The sequence below is a fragment of the Loxodonta africana genome, chromosome 13, assembly GCF_030014295.1.
Source record: "Loxodonta africana isolate mLoxAfr1 chromosome 13, mLoxAfr1.hap2, whole genome shotgun sequence".
NCBI lineage: Eukaryota > Metazoa > Chordata > Mammalia > Proboscidea > Elephantidae > Loxodonta > Loxodonta africana.
This window is the reverse complement of record NC_087354.1, coordinates 42,355,123-42,377,118: the sequence shown is the minus strand read 5'-3', so window position 1 is coordinate 42,377,118 and position 21,996 is coordinate 42,355,123. Positions and strand designations below refer to the sequence as shown.

The window sequence follows — 21,996 nt, the reverse complement described above, 5'->3', positions numbered from 1 at the left end:
GACTCCTTGCTTATGGGATACAGGATTTTGTTAGCTGTGGTTAGAAGTGTTTTCAGGTTAGTGATGTGGTTTATATATTAAGTGAAAAAAATCTGAATTTCTTTACAGAAGAAAGTGAACAAAGGACTACGGTATATACAATCATGTCTGGGGTGGCTTTGTATAAGCTCACTCCTCTAAACTGGGCAAAATATTAGACTGGAAAAAGAGGGAACTACTACTAAAATAATGTTTGTTGTTGTTATAATCAAGGTCTATTTTTAACTTCACGATCAAATAAGTTTGATGTAGTTCCCAGATTGTTTGTTATAATTGCATCTGTCCCACATTTGCAAACTTGCCAAGGGATGTAACTCAGACAGCAGATTAGAAACAGCATTCCACTGTGTCATTTGTACAGTAGCCTAAATTTCACTGGCTTTTTAAATGTGACACCCCCCTGGCTCACTCTTCTATATACTCAGCTCTAGAAAGATATTGTTGAGCCAGGACCATTCTGCATTATCTCCACTGACCGTCCACTTAGGGAATTAAAAGCTATGAAATTTTCATTTCAAAGCAAGATAAAACATTGATCTTTCTCTTCAGTCGGTATAGAGACCTTCTTTGGCTTTAAGATACAGGCTTTCCCATTTTTGCTAATGTCAGTTCCCTGAAGGAGATGAATTCTAGTGTGAGATACAGCTCTCAAAAAGAGGAAGAAAAATAATTATTGGCTTTTTTTCCCCCATACTCACATGAACAAGATTGGGTAATTGCTCCCTTATCCATACCTCCTCCCCGTTCAAGCAGAAGGAGTGACTCACTAGAAACTCCATTGTAGGTGAAAGTAATATATCTAGGGTCACTCAGGATAACTTTTGATTTGTCAAACAGGGTAAAAGCCGCATGTTCCGGGTACAGTTCAGTGGAGAGTCCAAGGAGCAGGCGCTGGAACGCTGCTGCAGTTGTGTGCAAAGCCTGGCCCAGTACATAACCGTCCAGGTGCCGGATGGAATCATCCAGGAGCTTCAGCCACGTCCTGGCCCACTCAGGGCAGGTGAAAGCCAAGGGCAGGACTGTGTGAAGAGTGTCCCGTTGCAGCATGGAGTAAGTAGGCGACTGTCCTGGCCATACAAGAATTTGACTGTGTAACGCACCACGGGGGCCACGATCAAAATGGAGTTTTTTGAGCCCATCAAGTGTGTAGTTTAAAAGACATCTAATGCTGAATAACTCATTTTAACTGATGGTTTGGTCCTCATTGTATTCTCCTATAATCCTAGAAATTAGAAGGGAAGGGAGTCACTCTGGGTGTCACTACAACAGTGGTTCTCAGAATGTGGGTCCTCAGGGGTCCACCAGGCCAAATTATCTTCCGAATGTTTGTTGTCGTTGTTTACCATTGAGTCAGTTCTGACTCATAGCAACCCCATGTGGCAGAGTAGAACTGCCCTATAGGGTTTTCTAGGCTGTAATTTTTTTTTAAATAATTTTTATTGTGCTTTAAGTGAAAGTTTACAAATCAAGTCAGTCTCTCACATATAAACTCACACACACCTTACTACATACTCCCATTTACTCTCCCCGTAATGAGTCAGCCCGCTCCCTCCTTCCAGTCTCTCCTTTCGTGACCCTTTTTCAGTTTCTAACCCTCTCTACCCTCCCATCTCCCCTCCAGACAGGAGATGCCGACACAGTCTCAAGTGTCCACCTGATACAAGTAGCTCACTCCTCATCAGCATCTCTCTCCAACCCATTGTCCAGTCCATTCCATGTCTGATGAGTTATCTTCAGGAATGGTTCCTATCCCAGGCCAACAGAAGGTTTGGGGACTATGACCGCCAGGATTCTTCTAGTCTCAGTCAGACCATTAAGTCTGGTCTTTTTATGAGACTTTGGGGTCTGCGTCCCACTGTTCTCCTGCTCCCTCAGGGGTTCTCTGTTGTGCTCCCTGTCAGGGCAGTCATCGGTTGTGGCCGGGCACCATCTAGTTCTTCTGGTCTCAGGATGATGTCTCTAGTTCATGTGGCCCTTTCTGTCTCTTGGGCTCATAATTATCTTGTGACCTTGGTGTGCTTGATTCTCCTTTGATCCAGGTGGGTTGAGACCAATTGATGCATCTTAGATGGCCACTTGTTAGTATTTAAGACCCCTAGGCTGTAATTTTTATGGAAGCAGATCGCCAGGTCTTTCTCCCACTGGGTGGGTTTGAGCCTCCAACCTTTTGGTTAGCAGCTGAGCACTTAACCATTGTGCCACCAGGTCTCATTTTCAAAATAATATTAAGATGTTATTTGTCGTTTTCAGTGTCGACATTTGCATTGATGGTACAAAAGTCACAGCGGGCAAAGCTGCTGTCGCTTTAGCACCAATGAAAGCAGTGGCACCAAACTGTGCTGGTAATTCCTCGTATTTTTCCCAGTCACTCACAGTAAAAACAAACCAAAACAAAAGCACCCTGCATGCTGAAGTCTGATGGTTGTCTGAAGGAAAAGCACTTCCGTGACTGTTCGAGTTGAGAGCTGAACTAGCCTCTTTTTTCACAGAACACAAATATTACCTGAAAGAACAAACTATGCTTTATTCAGATTTGGGTATCTGGTGGACATTTTCTCAAGAATGAAGTAACCCCATCACATCAGGAAAACCACTGGAAGTATTTATTGACAATGATAAAAATTTAAGCTTTCAAGTGAAGGTTAGAATTTTGAAAAACATGTTTGATGGCTTCCTAACCCGAAAGACTTTTCTGATGTTGGTATTAATTACTGTGATTTAAAAAAAAAAAAAAAATTACATAACGAAGTGGTTCAACATTGGCAAGATCTGTATGGTTCAGTGAACCATTGCTTTCCAGATGACTGATGCATGGTGTTCAAAAGCATGCATGGCTGAAGGCCCCATGCCAAGTGCAGGACAGACCAACGGATGCCAGTACAACGGAGTGTAACAAGTTCACTGCTGTGGCTTCAGATTCTGTGTTGCAACTAACCTGAGATACTGTCACTTGGAGAGTTCTGGTGTCATACCAAAGGATAGCCACAATCATCTGAAAGGCTATTTAAAAATACTCCTCCCTCCTCCATCTATGGGAGCCGTGGTAGTACAGTGGTTAAAGCGCTTGGCTGTTAACCATAAGGTCGACAGTTCAAACCCACCAGCCACTCCTCGGGAGAAAGATGTGGCAGTCTGCTTCCCTCAGGATTTTACAGCCTTGGAAGCCCTATGGGGCAGTTAGTTCTGCCCTGTCCTATAGGGCTGTTATGAGTTGGAATTGACTCGATAGCAGTGGGTTCGGGGCTTTTTGGGTTTTCCATCTACATATCTATGTGAGGCTGGGTTTTCTTCATCTACTTCGACCGGAGCAACATACTGCAGCAGATTGAATTCAGAAGCAGATAGTAGGATCCAGCTCTCTTCTGTTAAGCTAAACATTAAAGAGATTTGCAAAAGTCATTAATTTTTATGTTGGAAAATAGTTATTTGTCATGAAAATTTTGAAATATCAACATAAAATGAGTTTTTTTTTTTAATGGTTCAAGCTGGGTTTTTTTATTTTCTGCTTTGAGAAATAATTTTCCAAATGTGGCTTTCCATCACTGCATCCTGTTAGTTCCATTTAAACTCAGTGTACCAAGATAATTCATTTTTTGCTATTTTATCACCAAGTTTCTTGTCATTCATAATTTTATTTAAGGTGAACACAAATTTACATATCATAAAGTCTTCTCCGTTAAGCAGGTGCCGCATGACTTCTTCTTGAATGTGGTTAGTTTGCCAAATCAGATTTTAGTGTTTTTAGAATTCTTTCTCTCCATCTGTTGCTCCACTGTCTTTTTTTGGTGTGAAGGTGCCTTATGTTAAAGCTGTCTGTCTCCCAGACCTTGGATCTAGGTTCAAACAATATACCTCATCGGTTCTTGTATGTTCTCTTGAGGCTCTCCTCCCTACAAATGGGATGGACTCATTTATTATAAGGTACTTTTTGCCTATGGTCCTTTGCCCTTGAAATAGGTTTCTTTTTATGTAGTTTTCATTGACCAGTTATTCAAATTCAAATTATAACACAGTAAACCCAGTGCCTGGCATGCAACAAGAACCAAATAGGGTCTCAGAGTTTGGCACTAGGTCTGGAATGCCCCATAAAGGTAATGAAGACACATCAGGCTAGAATCTCATCGGGCTACACAACGATCCAAATGTAAAAAAGGCAAGATAAATTGAGGCTGTAACTTGCAGTAATGAATGCAGGCTAAGGGTTGTGAGTTGTAGCAGCAGATACAGGCTCAGCTCTCTGATTTTAAAGGCTGGCCCCAAATATCTAGAAATAGCCCTCAATTGGTTAAAAAACATGTCTTTTCCTGATTCTGTATTCAGGGACTCTTCTGACCTGTAGTCTGGTTTTCTGAGTAGATGAGACAGCGTGAGGCTGTGCGAAGACCAGTCTTCAGGGTGGAATGGATCTAGGTTTGAAACCTGGCACCGTTAGTAGCTGCGTGATCTCATGCCAGCCACCGAACCTCGTGTGTAAAATGGTGAGATTGAAATGCCGTGGAGGAAGCACCTAGTACTGAAACCAAACCAAACCCACAGCCATCGAGTCAATTCTAACACCTAGTGACCGTATAGGACAGAGTAGAACCGCCCTAGAGTTTCCAAGGCTGTAAATCTTTACGGGAGCCTACTGCCACATTTTTCTCCCATGGAGCAGCTGGTGGGTTTGAATGGCTGACCTCTCGGTTAGCAGCCATGCACTTAACCACTGCGCCACCAGTGCTCCTGCACCTAATACAGTGCCTGGCAAATGCAATATAAATAGCATTGTCCATTACTACTCAGTAATAATGGGCAGTTCCTAGCTCTGGCACACCTGGCTGTTGTTCACGGTGTTTGTGGGCCACCGTTTTGGTTGATGTCTTTCTCAGCTGTTTGAAGAACATTGTATTTTCCAATAATACCAATAGCATTATTATTGCCAGTAGTGTCATCTTTTCAGATTTCCCTTTGTTTACAGATTAATAAATTAGCATTGTGGTCAGTTAGCAAGGATCAGAACCTCTAGAGCCAACAGGGGACATGGTAAGATTAAGTGTCTGAAGCTACAGAGCAAAAGGCAAGACAAAGTCTTAAAAGTGAAATCCTCCGGAGTGCAGACATTACAAAGCACTGCCTATAGCATTCTAGTCTTCCTGATGGCAAACCAGGAGTCATTCCCAGGTTTGCCCGTACTGCTGCTGTGCAAAATTGGCATCATGCTCCCTTTCTCAAAATCCATCTAAAGAGTTGCAGACTGTGCCAAGTTCTGGTCCTCTTGCTGCTTTCCCAGTCAGGTGTGGTTAAGCGTTCGGCTGCTAACTGAAAGGTTGGTGGTTTGAACCCACCAGCCACTCCACAGGGAAAAGATGCGACAGTCTGCTCCCGTAAAGATTGACAGCCTTGGAAACCCAATGGGGCAGTTCTACTCTGTCTTATAGGGTCGCCATGAGTTGGAATCGACTTGACAGCAACGGGGTTTTATACATATGTTTTTATCTAAAATAGTTGCTCCCTTCTTTACAAAGAGGGATAATTCTATGTCTATTTCAAGTTCTTGAGTCATTTCCTGGCTTGTATTTTGGCTTTTAACTTTCCCTCAGCCTTGTAATTTTGCTAATTGTGGCCTAACCAGGTGTTTTTTCTCAACCTGAGGGCTTCTAAGGCAACCCACCCCATCCCAGGGGGTTGGAGGGGAGCACAGGAAAGAGGTCGACGTTTCCCACGTGAACTCTCCTTTATCATCCCGAAAAGTCCAGAAGGAAGTTGCCAAGGGGTGTCAACACTTTGTGCACAGAACCTTCCATCCCTGAGGGTAGAGGACCACCTAATCCTGGGACTACCCAACTAACCTAAAGTGCCTCAGCACACCCGGCTGCTGTTGACACAGCAGTTTTCTGTGGCATACTGTTCTGGTCTTTCCCAGTTGTTTGAAGAACACCACGTAAGCTGGCTGTTATATACCCTAGGAAAGCAGCAAACAGCAGAGCCCAAAGAACAAGCTGACTCCTCGTTTTTACAGCTGAGGAAATTGAACAGAGAAACAGGGCCTGAGAGCTCCTGATTCATTGCCGAGTTCCTTAGCCTTTTTGCGCATATGACTTAGTATTCTTGACCTGTTTCTTCTTGTTCTTTCCTTCCTCCCTGACCCCCCAGCACTTTTTTTTTTAATAATTTTTATTGTGCTTTAAGTGAAAGTTTATAAATCAAGTCAGTCTCTCACATATAAACTTATATACACCTTACTACATGCTCCCACTTACTCTCCCCCTAATGAGTCAGCCCACTCCCTCCTTCCAGTCTCTCCTTTCATGACCGTTTTGCCAGTTTCTAACCGCCCCCATCTCCCCTCCAGACAGGAGATGCCTACATAGTTTCAAGTGTCCACCTGATATAAGTAGCTCACTCCTCATCAGCATCTCTCTCCAACCCATTGTCCAGTCCAATCCATGTCTCAGGAGTTGTCTTCGGGAATGGTTCCTGTCCTGGGCCAACAGGTTTGGGGACCATGGCCGCCGGGATTCTTCTAGTCTTAGTCAGACCGTTAAGTCTGGTCTTTTTATGAGACTTTGGGGTCTGCATCCCACTGTTCTCCTGCTCCCTCAGGGGTTCTCTGTTGTCCAGCACTTTTTGATGCTTTCAGATTTATGCTGCTTCTAATACCTACTGACTAGTAACATGTAGGACAGAAGACAGAATTCGGCATTCTCTCACTTCAGCAGCCAGAACATGGTGTACCTGTACAGGGCACCCTCCAGAGGGCCTGGGTTTCTCCCTGTATTCTATTGTCAGCCCTCACCCAGTGCAGGAACCTGCTTCTTGTCTGGAAGTTAGCACTGCAGCAGCCACAGCGATCCAAAACTCAGCCAGAACCTGCAGGCATGTCGGCTGGGAAGAAGGGGTGGTGGACTTTCAGAAATGCCCGTGTCTTTAGGTGGAAGCAGCTCTTAGTCTTTCCTACCCCAAACCTTATACATGTCATTCGTTCCATTGCCTGTGTTCTACCTGAGAGCGCTGCCTCGTCACTACCCATTTCGTGGGCTCTGGAGCAATCCTGCACTCCATGCTGGGCACACAGTGCCCTCCAGGCCGCTTCCTCCCCTGCAAGCCTGAGCACTTACACTTACCTCATTTTACTACTTACCATCTGCCTTGTAGTCAGTGTCTGATTAAGTTCTCACTAGCTTCTTGAGGGCAGGACCTCCATCTTGTTCTTTGCAGCCCCTTTTCCTTTATCACCCCACTGGCTAGTATAAGGTAGCCACAAATTGTTGAATTAATGATAGCTAGGAATCTTCTTTTTAGGAACTTTACTTATAGAAGAACTCATTCCCTCAGAATACCTAAACTGAGATTTTTTTTTTTTTAATTGAACCATTTTATGTCATCTCACAATTGTAGTTTTTTTTTTTTCCTACAATCAACATTTGAGTAATAATTTTAGAAGGTGACAAATCATGGTTATCAGACACTGAGCAATGTCCACTGCATGCAAGCTGCCCCAGGGACTCTGTTTCCATGGTGCTCCCTGACTCTGGGCTGGGTCTCTGAAGACAGTGCCGAGTGTCTGACCCTCAGGAACGTCACATACAGTGGGAGTCTCGGGCTTAAACTCCTTCAGTACCTCTGCTGTGGTCAAGCAAGTAACAGCCCCAGTTTGAACTAGTACAAACCTGCACTGACAGTGATTTTTACTCTTAACCGGTATCTTCTTTCTTTGAACATAAATAAATGCATGTGTTTCCATTTCTTTAGTGGCCTGTGGTGTTTCTGATTACATCCAGCCGGTCTCCTAACTGCATGTTGTTTCACTCCAGTTACACCAGAGCCCAGAGCAGCTGCAGCATAGAACACCTGGCACGAGCGCTCCAGAGGGAAGGGCCTCAGTGACACTGTTAGCTCAGGTACAGCAACTTGTGTGTTCCCCTTTTGTCACAAAAAATAGTGATTCCCTAAGAATGTGTATCCCTCCGTTCACTCCCTTGTTCTAGAAAAGTAACGTCAAGGCTCACTAAAGGCAACGGGCAGGGCAGAGGACAGGCCATTTTCATCGATGGCACAGCCTGAAGAACTCTTCTCCTGAGGGAATGAAGAGGAGGAGTGGTTTCTAGGGTGAGCCTTTCTTTACACATGTGAGATAAAGAATCTAATCACCACTTTCTGGAGTCGGTATCGACTCGATGGCAGTGGGTTTTTTTTTCCCAAAAAGTGGAGTAAAGGGAGGAGTTTAATTTTGCCAGCAAAATTTGGAAACCATCCCAAGACGACTATCAAAATGAACTTGGAGTCAGGCAGGTGAACTACAGTTTCTGTATGAGCAAATCCTCAGTGCTAAGCTCTTAGCTAAGGATGTGTGGAAACCCAAGAGGATTCTACTCTGCCACCACAGATCTGCTTCCAGACACCCCCTTTCCCTGAGCAGTTTGCTATACCTGAGAATTCCGGAAAACTTACGCATTCGAAATCATGGCTACTTGACGTCTGTCCTGCTGGAAGCTCCTTGAGGACAGTGTCTTCCTCCCTGCATCTCCTGCCACACCCACAGCAGGCTCTCACGCCGCAGCGTTGCTGTCCACGAGGTTCTGCATGGAATGCATCAGTATTCAAGGATGAATGTTCCTTTTAGTGCATCTACCAAACTGTGCTAACAGTGGTATATAAAACACGGGTGTTTTCTCCATCGGACTTACCACTAACTCAAAATAAATGGACAATCGTATAAAATAAAAAATTCGAGGGATAAGAAGACTAAGAATACATGTTCTTTTTTTTTTTTTTAATAACCCAGCAACTATGACAGAAAATTAAAAGGCCTATTTTCCCCAGCAAAGGGCAGACCTTATAATGCCTGATTGGTAGCCTTGTATTTGCACTGGGGTTAGGGGTTAATTGCATCGGAGTGGCTGAGGACACTAGAGCTGCAGAAATACAGGAGTGAGGCAGGGTGTGTGTCTTTATTCAGGAAATATCAGTTGCTATAAAAGGTACCTTAGCCCAATTAAATTAATTTACATAGTATATAAGAACTATGTGCAGATGAGAAAAGGCACCAGACTTGAAGCTCGGATATGTTACTAGTTTGCTCTAACCTTCTGGGCAAGTCATTGTATGAATTTAAGTTGCTAAACTTTCTAGAAGGCAATTTAGCAATATATATCAAATTTAGTATCTTATTACCTATAATTCTATTTTAACTATCTTAGCTACACAAACATACATATAATGCTGTTTGTCACGGTGCTGTTTATAGTAGCCAAAAACTAGAAACAACATAAATGTTCATAAACAGGATATCGAACAGTTCAACCATAGATGGGATAAGAATGCAATCAATGAAAGTGATGTAGTTTCCTATTTATTGGCATGTAAAGATATTCACAACACTGAGTTTTTAAAAAAGAAAAACATACATACATACGAAACAGCATGTATGATTCAATTACTGTAACAAACACACACACACACACAGTAAGTTTGGAAAGATATACACTAACATGTTAAAGGCAGCTCTCCTGAAGAAAGAACAGGGCTCCATGTTACTTTCATTTTCTTAGTCATACCTTTAGGCAGAATCTGAAAAGCTGGTATGAATGTAGAAAAGTAAGCTTCTATTATAGATGACTCCCAGAGAAATGGCCATTTCACAGATACACACTAAAGCATGCCACCCACAGGAAGGGAAATAAAACCACCTATTTAACAGAATTAATATAAGAACACTCATCCCCCCTCATCCGTGGTTTCGCTTTCCACGGTTCCAGTTACCCGTGGTCAACTGCGGTCCGAAAACTTTGGATTACAATGTTCTTCCAAAAGGTTTTGGAAAAAAAAACTTCCAGCTGTCGAGGATCCTCAAGCATCACCATCTTCACGGCTCGATGATCTTCCTTCTGGCCTATCATCAAAAGGTCAGCAGTAGCCTAACGCTGCATCACCGTGCTTACGTCATTCACCTCACTTCATCTTGTCACACAGGCATTTTATCATCTCGTATCATCACAAGAATGGTGAGTACAGTACAATAAGATATTTTGTGAAAGACCACATTCACATAACTTAATAATTATTCTCTTTTATTGTTAATCTCTTACTGTGCCTAATTTATAAATTAAACTTTACCACAGGTATGTACATATAGGAAAAAATAGTATCTATAGGGTTCAGTACAATCCACAGTTTCAAGCATCCACTGGGGGTCTCAGAAAATATCCCCCGTGGATAAGGGGGCCTACTGTACATAAGATGACTGAGTCAAAGAACCAAAAGTAAGGCTGACCGCAAGAGAGATGGAGCCAGTCAACCGTAGTTATGTGGGAATGAGGACCCAACGTTGCCAGATCTTCGAATTTTCAAGCAGTCACGCTTTTATGTGAAATCTCCTAATATTTAAATGTCGGCAGCATTGCAAATAATTGTAAACATTGCATATACCAAAGAAGATATACAGATAGCAAATGAGCATGTGAAAAGATGCACAACAGCCTCAGTCATTAGGGAAATGCAAATTGAAACCACAAAGAGAAAACACTACACACTTTATCAAAATGGCTAAATTAAAAAAAAAAAAAGATAATACAAAGCGCTGGATGGATGAGAAACTGTAACTCCTGTACTGCTGGTGGGATGTGAGATGTACAGCCACTGTGGAAAGTTTGGCAGTTTCTTATAAACTTAATTATACACCCACCAAATAACCCAGCAGTACCACTCCTATGTGTTTATCCCAGTGAAATGAAAGCCTGTGTGTATACAGAAACTTGTTCATGAAATGTTTATAGCAGCTTTATTCTTAATTTTAAAAAGCAGAACAACCCAAATGTACCTCAGCTGGAGGATAAACTGTGGTACATCCAGACAATGGAGTATTACTTAGCAATAGACAGCGCTAGTCTGCCGCTACACTCAGTGACACGGATCAACCTCTAGTGTGTTATGTTTAGTAAAAGCAGCCAGACTCAAAAGACTACATACTATGATTCCATTCATATGACATTCTGGAAAAGGCAAAACCAAAGGTACAGAAAACAGGCCAGCAGTAGCCAGGGGCTAAGGGTAGGGGCTGGTTCTAACAAGGGATTTTGGGCAGGGGGGTGATGGAAATGTTCTCTATCTTGATTGTAGTCTGATGGTTACATGATTCTCTGTGAAACCTCACAGAACTGTATACACCAAAGAGTGAATTTTGCCATCTATAAATTTGAAAGTGTTTTAAAAACAAGTATCACAGGGCTGGAAAAAAGACAGGTGTGAGCTAAGTGTGGTATCCTCTGGGTGGTCAGTTTGTGACCTCCCTTTCTTATATTCAGAACCGGCTTCCCCATGGGGGACTGCTCACGCCTCCTCCTCCACTGCGGTGGGGTGATGAACTAGTCAGACAAATTCCTTCATTGCTCAGTATTCATTAAAGCAAGACCTCAACTCTGCAAATCATTTTAATCCTTTTTCTTTAAGGATACACGTTTATCTCACTTTCTAAATGCATTTAGAAAATGTGTACATTAAATATTACACCAGAAGTTATTATAAAAAGGAACTCTGGTAAAGCTAATTGTGTGTACATTGGCCAGTTTCCCTAAAGTTTCCATAAGGCAAAGTTTTTCTGTGTTCTGTTATTCAGACTCTTGCTTTCACCTGCATCTCTAATAAATGGACTCTGTGATATCCCTGCAGTCTGTCCTGACGTCAGAGAAGCTGTCCCTTGTCTACGAGCAGTCTGCATGGGGTGCTGACGAGATAGGCCCCTTTCTACGCCTGTGCCTTATGGATCAGAATTTCCCAGCATTTGTGGAAGAGGTGGAAAAGGAACTAAAAAAGCTGACAGGGTTGAGAAATTAACACTCTATGTATATATATAACTAAGGAACTTGAAAATATTGGAAAAAGCATCTTCCTAAAATTAGAGAAGATACCGGAATAAAGGGTATTATTCCAAACACCTTTTATCAATGTTTTATTTTTAAAAACAGGTAAATCCACTTTTTTATACATCATTGCACTTCAACAATTACACAGAACACAAGTACATGCATCTATAGTTACGTACTGCATGAGAACCCTGTTAGGTTAGAAAATCTACAATCAACCATCAAATCAATGTGAAAAAAAATACAGTGTCAAAGTGTCAAACCAAAAAGCATGACTAGCTGCATAGACTATCACCATGCTATTAACACCTCAAGGTCATTGAAAACAAAAGGTAAATTATAAAAGTCTGCCTTAATTGAATGTACAAGAATATGGTTCAACACATCAGTGCAAAAGGGTTTAAGAATTTACATGATTTAACAGAAGAAAAAATTATCACTTAGAAAGCAATCATACATATATACTGCAGTTCATTATATCCATTCAGTGGACTGTACCAGCTTCTTATTAAAGTCATAGGTTAAGCCCTTAAAATTACAGATTTCAGTTTATATTATTCATCTTTACATACCGGGACTGCACAGTTTCCTCATCTGACAACGTACAATATGAGGAGTGACTATGAGCAGCTTAAAAATGAAACAAGCATTTACTTTATTTTTGGATTTCTCCCACCCCCAAAAATATAAATATATATATATATATTTATATACTGTATATATCTGTAGGTTTTGCTGTACTTTACAAAAATGTATCACTAGATGGCAGCAGTGCATTTTAGAGCTTTGCCAATTTAACAGCTGCATTAAGTAAAAAATGGCGCATGCATGATCTGATCCTCAGAGGAGCTTTTCACTTCTGTTTAAATATTCTAACAAAGGGAAAGAAGCAACATTCACAGCACATCAAGCCCCAAAGAGTTCACACCTTCTACACTGAAGCACTGTTTACAATGTGGCTGGCTAGGTCATCCTTGCAGGAGAGGCGAAGTAAGGCATGCTTTAGACAGTCATGTGGTGCTGCTCGCTTGGAAGGGGGAGAAGAGGAGAGTCAGAGAACGGAAGAGGTCCAGGCAGGACGTTTAGCAGGTCACGGTGCCGCCAGTTCCAGGAGCCTAAAGATCTGTACAGAAAGAGGAATTTGGAAATTAAAAAGGAATATGCACTGTCACTGCGGACTGCGTCAGGTGACACGTAAAACAAAGCCTGGCTTCAGACAACACGCTCAGGGATGTGGTGTGAAATTCTGATCTCCGTGTGCCTCACACGACAGCAGGTGGCCCAGCTGCAGCCTGGGCACCACTACTGACTCGCCCTTCAAAGCAGAGTGAGACTGACTGGCCCCTGGCAGTAGGCCACCAAAGAAGATGACGGTTTAATTTTTACTTCTCTTTAAAGAGAGAAGTGAATAGTGATGCGATGTATTTCTTTTGAAACATCATACATAATCTGAAACAACATTCATGTAAATATGTGAAGCAAGGCAGCTGAAAGACGTTCCTCTCCAGCCACAAAAGTGGGCCAACAGAACTTGTTCCAGCAGCCTCAGCTGCTCTGAAATTAACTGAAGATCTTACCAACATTAACACCAACTATTAAAGAATTTGTAACAAGGTCAACATTCATTTGAATATAATTTTTAAAACCTCCAAAGAAGGCCATACTTACATTCGAAGCAGTACTTAATTTGTGTTTCTCTGGCGCAAGTTTTTATCTTTGTGATTGTTGGTGGAGTTGGTTTTCCTTCGGAGGAAAAATTGCATTACAAGAGTTAACATCAAAGTCAGCAGCAACTTTTTAAAGTACAACACATGGAAATACAGGGAGTCTTTCACTTACTGCCATCCTTGGTGTAGGAAGATCCCTTAACCACACGATATTACTGCCTACAAGTATCCCTTATGGAACATACCTTCAGTTAACAGATCCTTTTGACTCCCAAGGCAGATGACATACAGGTAACTTTCCCTTTGTTTTATCAACTATAATCCAATCACTATAAAGCTGAGAATAATTTTTTCTCTGCTGCATACCACTGTCCCTTTTCCACTGATAAAAGGTACACATGGGCAGTGCTGTGCTCTCTGGTACTTCACTGATTCGGGCACTGTGTGCCTGCCTCTAACTCCTTAGCCCCCGATTCTGCCAATCTTGGGGACTTCCGATTCCACATTTGCAGCTCCATCTCTCTTGGATACCAGCAATTACTAATGGAGCTAGACAGGGCATGTGGTAGTCCAGCTTAAAGTTAACTTGAACAAAACCTGAAGTCTTAGATACTAGTCACCTTCCCCACGTTATCAATTTAAGCATGTAAGATGTACAGAGCGTTAAACACCTTTCTTTGCATGGTATTCTACTTTGTAATGCTACTAACAACCAAACTGTACTGCCCGTCCTGGGAATCATATCATCATCCATCAGGGCAATGTCACTTTGAAGTCTACACTGCATCACCATCCATCAGGGCAATGTCACTTTAAAGTCTACACTGCAAAACCGTTCCATTCACTACCTTCCTCTGCAATCTTAGTGACTCTGTCTGATGAAATGGTGATACAAAATAATTCAATCAGAAACTGGTGGACCAACGTCCAGTAAATTACTTACATGGGCCCAGCTGGTTCATCGTCTACACAGGTGTTCAGATTTTTAACAGCCCATTGAAAGAAGAAGAAGAGAGAAAATCGTTAGACTCTGCACAAGGGTTAACAGAACAACAAACTGCAAGTGGCAGACACGGCTACTCATAGCGTTTACTCAAGGCCATTCCGTCTGGAGGTGCAAAACACTCATGGAGTTATTTCTGGATTCAGGTTTTTAATGGCAAGTATGTTGTTTCAATGGTTTTAGTTAACACTTTGAATGCTTGTCATGAAAAACTGCAACTGTAGCGGACAGATAGGCTGCAATACCATTATACTCATCTTGTCCCCAAGTTCCAGTGGTTCACTCATAAATAGATGAGAAGACAAACAACATTTCAGTTGTAAAATCCTGCTGTTTGTTTTCTTGTGGGGAACACGTCCACAGTTCTGGCTCAGCCCTAAACGCGGACGGCTGTGGGCGTTCTGTACGTTTAGCCACACATCCTCGTTTCCCCCAAAGGCCGCTCTGTTTTTCTTGCCGTTTTGCAATCTTTAGGAGTTTCTGATCTGGAGAATGAGATTGAGGAAGAGGAAGCCACAACAGCTGAACCTAACACTGGACCAGCCATGCTGGGCTGTGCTAGCAACCAGCGTATGCGTACCAGAGGACATTCTGTGACACACCAGGGAGCTAGAAAGTGGTGACAGCCCTCAGACAGAAAAACAGGCTCACTTTTATGCCCTGGCCAAAACCAGAACCCAAACCCAGATGGGCCATGGGAAAGGTTTATTCATTTATTTTTTAATCAAAAAAGCTTATACTATTTGAGTTTAGAAATAAGTTTAGAAGCTGTCTTAAATTGTTAAAGATCCTGATTTATAACTTTTTCTTTCCTGTTTCAACTAAGGGCAACTTGTTCCCCTTTAGGCAGAGAGACACATACATGGAGAGAATATTGGGGAGGGGTGGAGGGGAAAGATCCCCAAAGGGGAGGGAGCAAGTAAGTGCTCTTAGTTTCTTTTTAATCCACAAAGGTCAGGCGGACTGAATGACCCAGAACAGTCTGATTTCATGAAGGGCGCATAGAAAACCTCTCAGCAGGATTCCACAAGGGGGCTTGGTGCACATGAAGCAGTTATGGAGCTCACAGTCTCAGTGTAGGCATCTGCAGGAGCACTCGTCAGGAGTAATGTCTGTCAGAGGGAGACATTGCTCCACCTGTTCCTTCGAGGCAACGGAGAGGCAAAGCCACCGCCAGCACACACAGTGACTGGAGCAAAAAAAATATTTCAAAAAAAAAAAAAAGAACTAATCACAAACCAATGACTCATCAGCCAAAACAAGAGGCTAGCGACACACCAGTGTCCACAGGAGTCCATTACTAACAACAATAACTATCGAAACAGGTACAGAGAACAAAGACTTCAGGACACCCAAGACATCTGTGTACTGGGTATGCAGTGGAGATATACAGAGACAAGCCAGGTCCTAAGACATACAAGCCCAGCCTCAATCCTGCCCTCACCGCAACTTCGTAACGCCTGAGCCAGCTCAGCTCCATGCTAGCAACTAAGCACTGGGGAACTTAAGGAAAAGACACAGGGCAAACTGTTTTTAATGCTCCGGCTGTGCACCTGGAAATATAAAAGTCTAATGCGAGATAGCAGATTGAGGATCTCACCAACCTACTCCCAACTTTAAAAGAAGCAGCAGGGGAAGTATAAGGGGTAGAAGGAGTCGCGATAGCCAGGCTGATCTCTTCAAAGTGTAACACTGTAGGCACCAACCCAAGCACTTTACAGCGTAAGCTTTTCTTTCTTTTGGTAGGGGGGATATTCCCTGGTGTCTGGTAAGTAACATTATTTTCCAGCCCAACAAGTTGGTAACGTGCAAAGGGCTGCATGGAGGTGTTTTAGCAACAGTGGCTCCAGTGTAGCTGCCATGCCCGCGAGTGGGAGCAGCTATGAGTCACACTAGCGTCTCTATCTGATGGGCCCTTCCTCTCTCTCCCCAAATCCATTTCACAACAAGGCAAAGAGCCCGGTGTCGCCCTGATCTCCCGACTGCATCGTTCTCTACAACACCACTCTCCTTTACAGCTCAGACAAAAAATGACTGACCCCCAACGGGGAAATCAGGGCAGAGGGAAACAACAGAACTACAGGAAAAAAAAAAAAAAAATACAAAACTCAAAGTAAATGAGGATTAAACAGCAAACTGAAATCCAAATTAGTTGTGAAAGTGAATGAAGTAAACTTGAAGAAAAGTGTTAACATCATGAACTGTGCATCGTATAGACGGAAGCGGAGATTAAACAAACTCCAAAAGCATGCATAGCGCTCACTTACCACCATGTTTTAAGGGTATGATGCAATTGAAGGGGGAAAAAAAAGAAGTCATAGTAACCGACAAATATCAACATACCCCACACCCTCCGGCCAAAGACAGCCAGCTTACATATAGTGCCCGTCCTCTCCGCCTGCCTCGGCAGCACTCATAGCCGCAGCTGGAGGAGCGGAGGGAGAGGACGGGGGAGAGAGAAAGGCAACAAGATGCTCAGGATCCACCGGACGAGAGGGACGCTCCTGCTGGAGCCGCGGCACACCTATTCCTCTGCATGGGCAGTCTCCCGACCAAAGGCAGCACAGCCCTCACTCCCATGCCCGCCTCGTGGTCTAGAAGGAGGCTCTGCCATGCCGCTGGGCATGGGGCTTCCTGATAAAGTGTCACCTCCAAAAAGATGGCTTTAAGGCCAAAATAACCAAGAGCTGACTGTCTCGTCACAGCTGCCTCTTCACTGTCTTCATCTCACTGAGGGTGGTGGTTTGTGGTTTCTAAATTCACTTAAATTCTGTCTGCTCTCCAGACACGAGGCAGTAAACCCAAGAGAGATTAACAGTTACTCCCAATTTCCTTCCCTTTTTGGACTTATTGTATTTTCTCCAGCTGGTGGCTTGTTACCGGCCCAGCTGAGCCCTGTGGAAAGACACCGAGTGTGTGTGTGTGTGTGTGTGTGTGTGTGTGTGTGTGTGTGGACTGCCTTTACAAAGCCCCATTTCCTGGCCAACATTCCTGGCCTGCTGTAAAGCGGCATGTGCTGCTCGGACCAGCTACCAGCGTTTGGAACATGAGAACAGCTCTTCATTCCAAAGTGGCTATATCAGGGCCACTTAATATGGCCCAATAAGGCCTCAAATGAATAAAAATTATCCTCCTAATGTGAAAATAGGAAACTCTTCTTGACGCCATTTCTTTACTTAAATCAGCTCCTACTTTTTAAGCTGGTGTCTGTGAGATCCCTAAAATGTTCCCAGCAAAACTAAAGGCCACTAAGCAGGTTCACCCTTACCTCCCCAGGGGCTTGGGGAGGGGGGACCAGAAAGCACACACTAATCCCTCTCTGGGTTTAGCCAGCTCTGAGTTCAGTCAGCAAGGAACCACCACAGAAGGGGCCCCAAGCACGTTAGTAGCTGTCAGAAGGTTGGAAGGCTGGACGGATGCCAACTTGACTTAGTCTTAGAAAACTACCGTTTAACATTTTCGGAGAATACAGTCTAACGGTGAGTAAAGTGAAAAAACAAAGCCCTATTTGGTCCTAAGGTCCAGCTGCTCCTGAAAACACTGACGGCAGAAAGTGAAATATAGGTAACCCACCTACAAGACAGACTATTAGATACCGATATTCAAGGAGACCCTACCGGGGTCCAAAGGAACGTAATAGACATGAAGATCACTTACAAAATGGCCTGAGTATATTTCAGCAGATAAGAAGACTGGGCCTTTTGTTTTCAGGGAGCAGGTAAACCTTAACCGTCAGCATTTTCAGTGTGAGAAATTTAAAACAATATTTGCTTCTAGTGGGACACATGAATCCAGTCCCCTTACTAAGGGAGTAAGAAAAACTCACTCAGACCACACTGTATATAAATGCAAGTTTGTGTACATTAATATTTCGTACTGTTCTCTTAGTGTTTTTCTATTAAGGGGATGAGCTACCAAGAACTCACAGACTGCCCAAAATATGAATCCTATGAGTTCATATAAGAAAAAATTCAGTGAGGCTGAAATAACTATAGGTTTGTCTTAATAAAGTGCTTTTCTGGCAAAGAAAAAGCATGTCAGGCTTATTTTAAAAAGTAGCATAAATAAGCCAACACAGAGCCACAGAACTCATCAGCTCTAAAACTCCAAATGTATGTCAGGTGTAACGTACTTCTTCATTCATTCCAAAAAGGAACGTACGTACACATCTACCTGTAAATTTGGGGAGGGGCAGATGGAAAGAAAGCCTCAGAGGTGAGTTTGTTCTTACTATAAACTGCAGGAGTCGAGTGGAAAAGTGGCTAAAGGACCAGCAGCAGCCACAGCATGAGGAAAACTCACTGGAGAACAAGAGGCTTTTTTGGGAGCGGGGCAGGAGGCAGGAAGAGTTTGAGAGAAAGAAGTAAAGAGACAAAGGAGAAACCATGGAATGGAAACACTGGAGCGAGGGCAGGGACGGAGATGTACCACATTGGCTGCTGGAAGGGAACAGCATTGCAGTAATTCCAGCATCCCATAATATTTTTCACCTCAATTCAATAAAAAAAAAAGTAAAAGTTGGCTTACATTATTCTCCCAAACCAAGAGACGAGGGCAAGGAGTTTCTATCCTGCACCTACCCTGTAAGCATCTCTTTTACATAGGATTCATTGGCTGTCTGTGATAATTTAGCTTAAAAGAAGTATTTTCCCTCCAGGAAGCTGTTCAGAAGGTGTGCTGGCCACAGGTGTCAACTATAACAGACCGGTCCCCCCCGCTTTGAGTTCAACAGCCAAGGAGCTCATAGAAAAAAATAGCTATCTGCTTCCCTGGGCAGGTGTCTACATTTGTCAAATGGAGCCAATACTAACCACTCCTCAAATCTAACCAGAATGTCATCTACATACTCTGGGGTAGCAACCTGGTAAGCTAAGTGGCTTCCTATGAGTAAGACTGGAAGCTCTGATGGGGACATTCCAAGCCAATGTGTCACTCTGCCATGAGAGTGGCAGCCAGCCTCATCTCAAAATCAAAAAGCAGGTTTTGAAGCCTATCTTTGCCTTCTCCTAACTGATTTTTAGCTTCTTGACCTTTCCAAAGGGCAGGCTGAGGAAGACGGTATGTAGCAAAGCAAAAGCTTTCTAAAGAGATGAAAAGGCCCTTTACAGGAATGAGGCATAAGTGTTCCCAAAGAGCCAAAGCTGAAAACACACAAAAGACAGGCAACTGTCTCCGTTTACTCTCTGCTCTAAATATAGGTGTGCCCTTGGGAATCTTAACATGTAGCAGGAAAGATAAAAAAGCATCAGGGTTGTCACAGAGTAACAGTTTTGTGGACCTAGAAGGAAAGTAGAAATCTTGGGGCTGCTCCAATGTTGCAGAGAACTAGACTACTCACTAAGAAGGCCCATCTGCGCCCCACGATGTCCACCCCATCCTTCCATCTAGTTCACTGCCGAATGCGCATTGGGAAGGGAGCCCACCAGGTCTGCCCCCAACCATCACTAGTCTCAGCGAACCCTCTGCACCAGCCTCTCACTCTAATACTCTGCTTAATGCAGACAAAGAGATTTAGGAGCTGCCGAGAGGAAAGGGAAGGGAATTGGCCACTGCCCCCAAACATGTCCTTGCAGAGACTCTAAAGCCCCTGGCATGCCTCTGGGCCACACTCTTTGTGGAGGAGTACCCCACCTCACTTAGTATTCTCCACTGAGACACAGTGCAGGGCAAGGCGCTCTGCGAGAACTGCCGGCTCAGCGGGATGCTGCAGTCTGGCCACGTGGTACAGACAACTCTGCAGGGCAGGTTTCAGTGCCACGAGTGTACAAGCACAGGCCCCAGACCAGTCGGCCTGCAGCCAGCAACCCCATCATCCCCCGAAGCCAGCTTCCACTGAGCTCAGGAACATACCCTTCTATCCTAGGCCAGCTGGGCCAGGCAAGTGGTGGCAGAGGTTGGGTGGCTAATTAATGGGGTGGGGGTGGGGGGGCGCAGAATATGGTGCTACTTAGTAATCGGAAGCACTACTATACAGGTCTCCATCAGTAGCTCCCCACTAGTTGTAATCAGAGGGTTAGAAAGGGAAAATCCTTGATAAAAAAAGAGAAAAATTTTCCCAGAGCTTTTCTGACTCCAGGCATATCCAATCATCTAAGACTTCCACTCTTGATCTTTCCAATGTTTAAGGTTCGCTGTGGTTCTGCTGCAACTACCCACTCCCTTCACAGACCCTCCGCTGTCCTGGGGTGCTGTATTGGGGCCTGGACTCCAGGCGTTAGCTTTCACTGCCTTCGTCTTAAACTGGGTGGGTGGATATATCAGCCGCCCTCCACTACTCTTGTCTGTGAGACACAGACTGAAAAGCCAACAGCCTTGAAAACCTACAGAGGAGGGAAATCACAGGCTGGCTTGCTCCGACGCTTTTCTGAGAAGAGTCTGACTGGGCTGGGACAGTAACCTGCAGGACTACAGGCAACCATGTGGCAACCAATTATATACCTTAAATCTGCCTGAAAGGCCAGGTGGCCTGCGATCTTGGGGTGGCTTCTAGGCTTGACTTGGATTCTCCTCAGGCTCAATCTGCCTGATGATCTGTATTGAAGGAGGGCAGAGCTGAACAAAGGGAGTGACAGCTGCTATTCCCCACATGAGGCCTGAAGGGCAGAAAGAACTGGGGTTTGGAGAATACCCAAACAGAGGGATAAAGCCAATTATAGTTCTAGGTGGCTAAGGCAAAATAATCTTGGGGGTGGGGAGGTAAGGAACCAGCGTAAGAATTTTTCTTCTCTCCTTTTGGGACTGAATCCCAACATCCTTATAGTCCTTTATGGGTGCTTGGAAACCACCCCAAGGAACCAACCCCAACGTTACAGCCATTTTGTAGGGATGCTCTTACCGTCAGGAACTTCATCTGGCCTCTTCCTCTTCTCGTACACAACAATGATCACCACAAGAATGATGATTTCAGCCAGGATTCCCAAGAAAGGCCAGAGTGGAGCCAGGTGGCTCCGTACCCTGAGGATGGTGACAACGGAGGTGGAGCCAATGGTGTTGGTAGCATTACATTGATACTCGCCAGGGTCTTCTGTGATTTGGAGGTTCACAATGTTCAACTCAGTGTAATTTTCCTTGTTGATGATGAAGAAGCGGCCAGAGGTATTGCTAATGTCCTGCTCAGGGGCAGAAAAAGTGAGAATACACAAAGGTCAGGGTAGGTGACCCAGCAGTACCCACGAGAGGGTGGCACTGGCCAGCATCCTGAGCAGCACCCTGACTGGGATGAGGGAGCACTGTCTAGCACTAATCTAGCCGAGCCATCTCTGTTCAAGGAACCCGGGGCATTTCATTAATGACTTCCCTTCAATATCATCAACAACAATAACAAATCAACAAGCCGCTGACAGAGCCAAGGCAAACACCTCCCCTGGCACTGGTCCTCTAGACTTCTCCAACTTCCATGGAGTGAGTGGAAGGCCCACCGCCTACTGACCTGGAAAAGATCAACTCA

At 43.9% G+C, this 21,996-nt stretch overlaps 2 protein-coding genes across 2 annotated transcripts in view; one reads left to right on the top strand and one right to left on the bottom strand.

Annotated features, from left to right (window-relative positions):
* The window catches only part of REC114 (REC114 meiotic recombination protein), a 107,929-nt gene extending 91,273 nt beyond the window's left edge, over positions 1-16,656 (top strand). Inside the window, exons 3-5 of the mRNA XM_064296146.1 lie at positions 877-1,089; positions 7,833-7,919; positions 11,686-16,656. Coding sequence (XP_064152216.1) covers positions 877-1,089; positions 7,833-7,919; positions 11,686-11,850 — 465 coding nt within the window. The 3' untranslated portion in view covers positions 11,851-16,656. The remainder of the gene's footprint in view (positions 1-876; positions 1,090-7,832; positions 7,920-11,685) is intronic.
* Positions 12,090-21,996, bottom strand: part of LOC100663341 (neuroplastin) — a 66,800-nt gene continuing 56,893 nt past the window's right edge. The window contains exons 5-8 of the mRNA XM_010593733.3: positions 21,385-21,658; positions 14,490-14,511; positions 13,548-13,622; positions 12,090-13,002 (exon numbers count right to left, since the gene is read on the bottom strand). Coding sequence (XP_010592035.1) covers positions 13,562-13,622; positions 14,490-14,511; positions 21,385-21,658 — 357 coding nt within the window. The 3' untranslated portion in view covers positions 12,090-13,002; positions 13,548-13,561. The remainder of the gene's footprint in view (positions 13,003-13,547; positions 13,623-14,489; positions 14,512-21,384; positions 21,659-21,996) is intronic.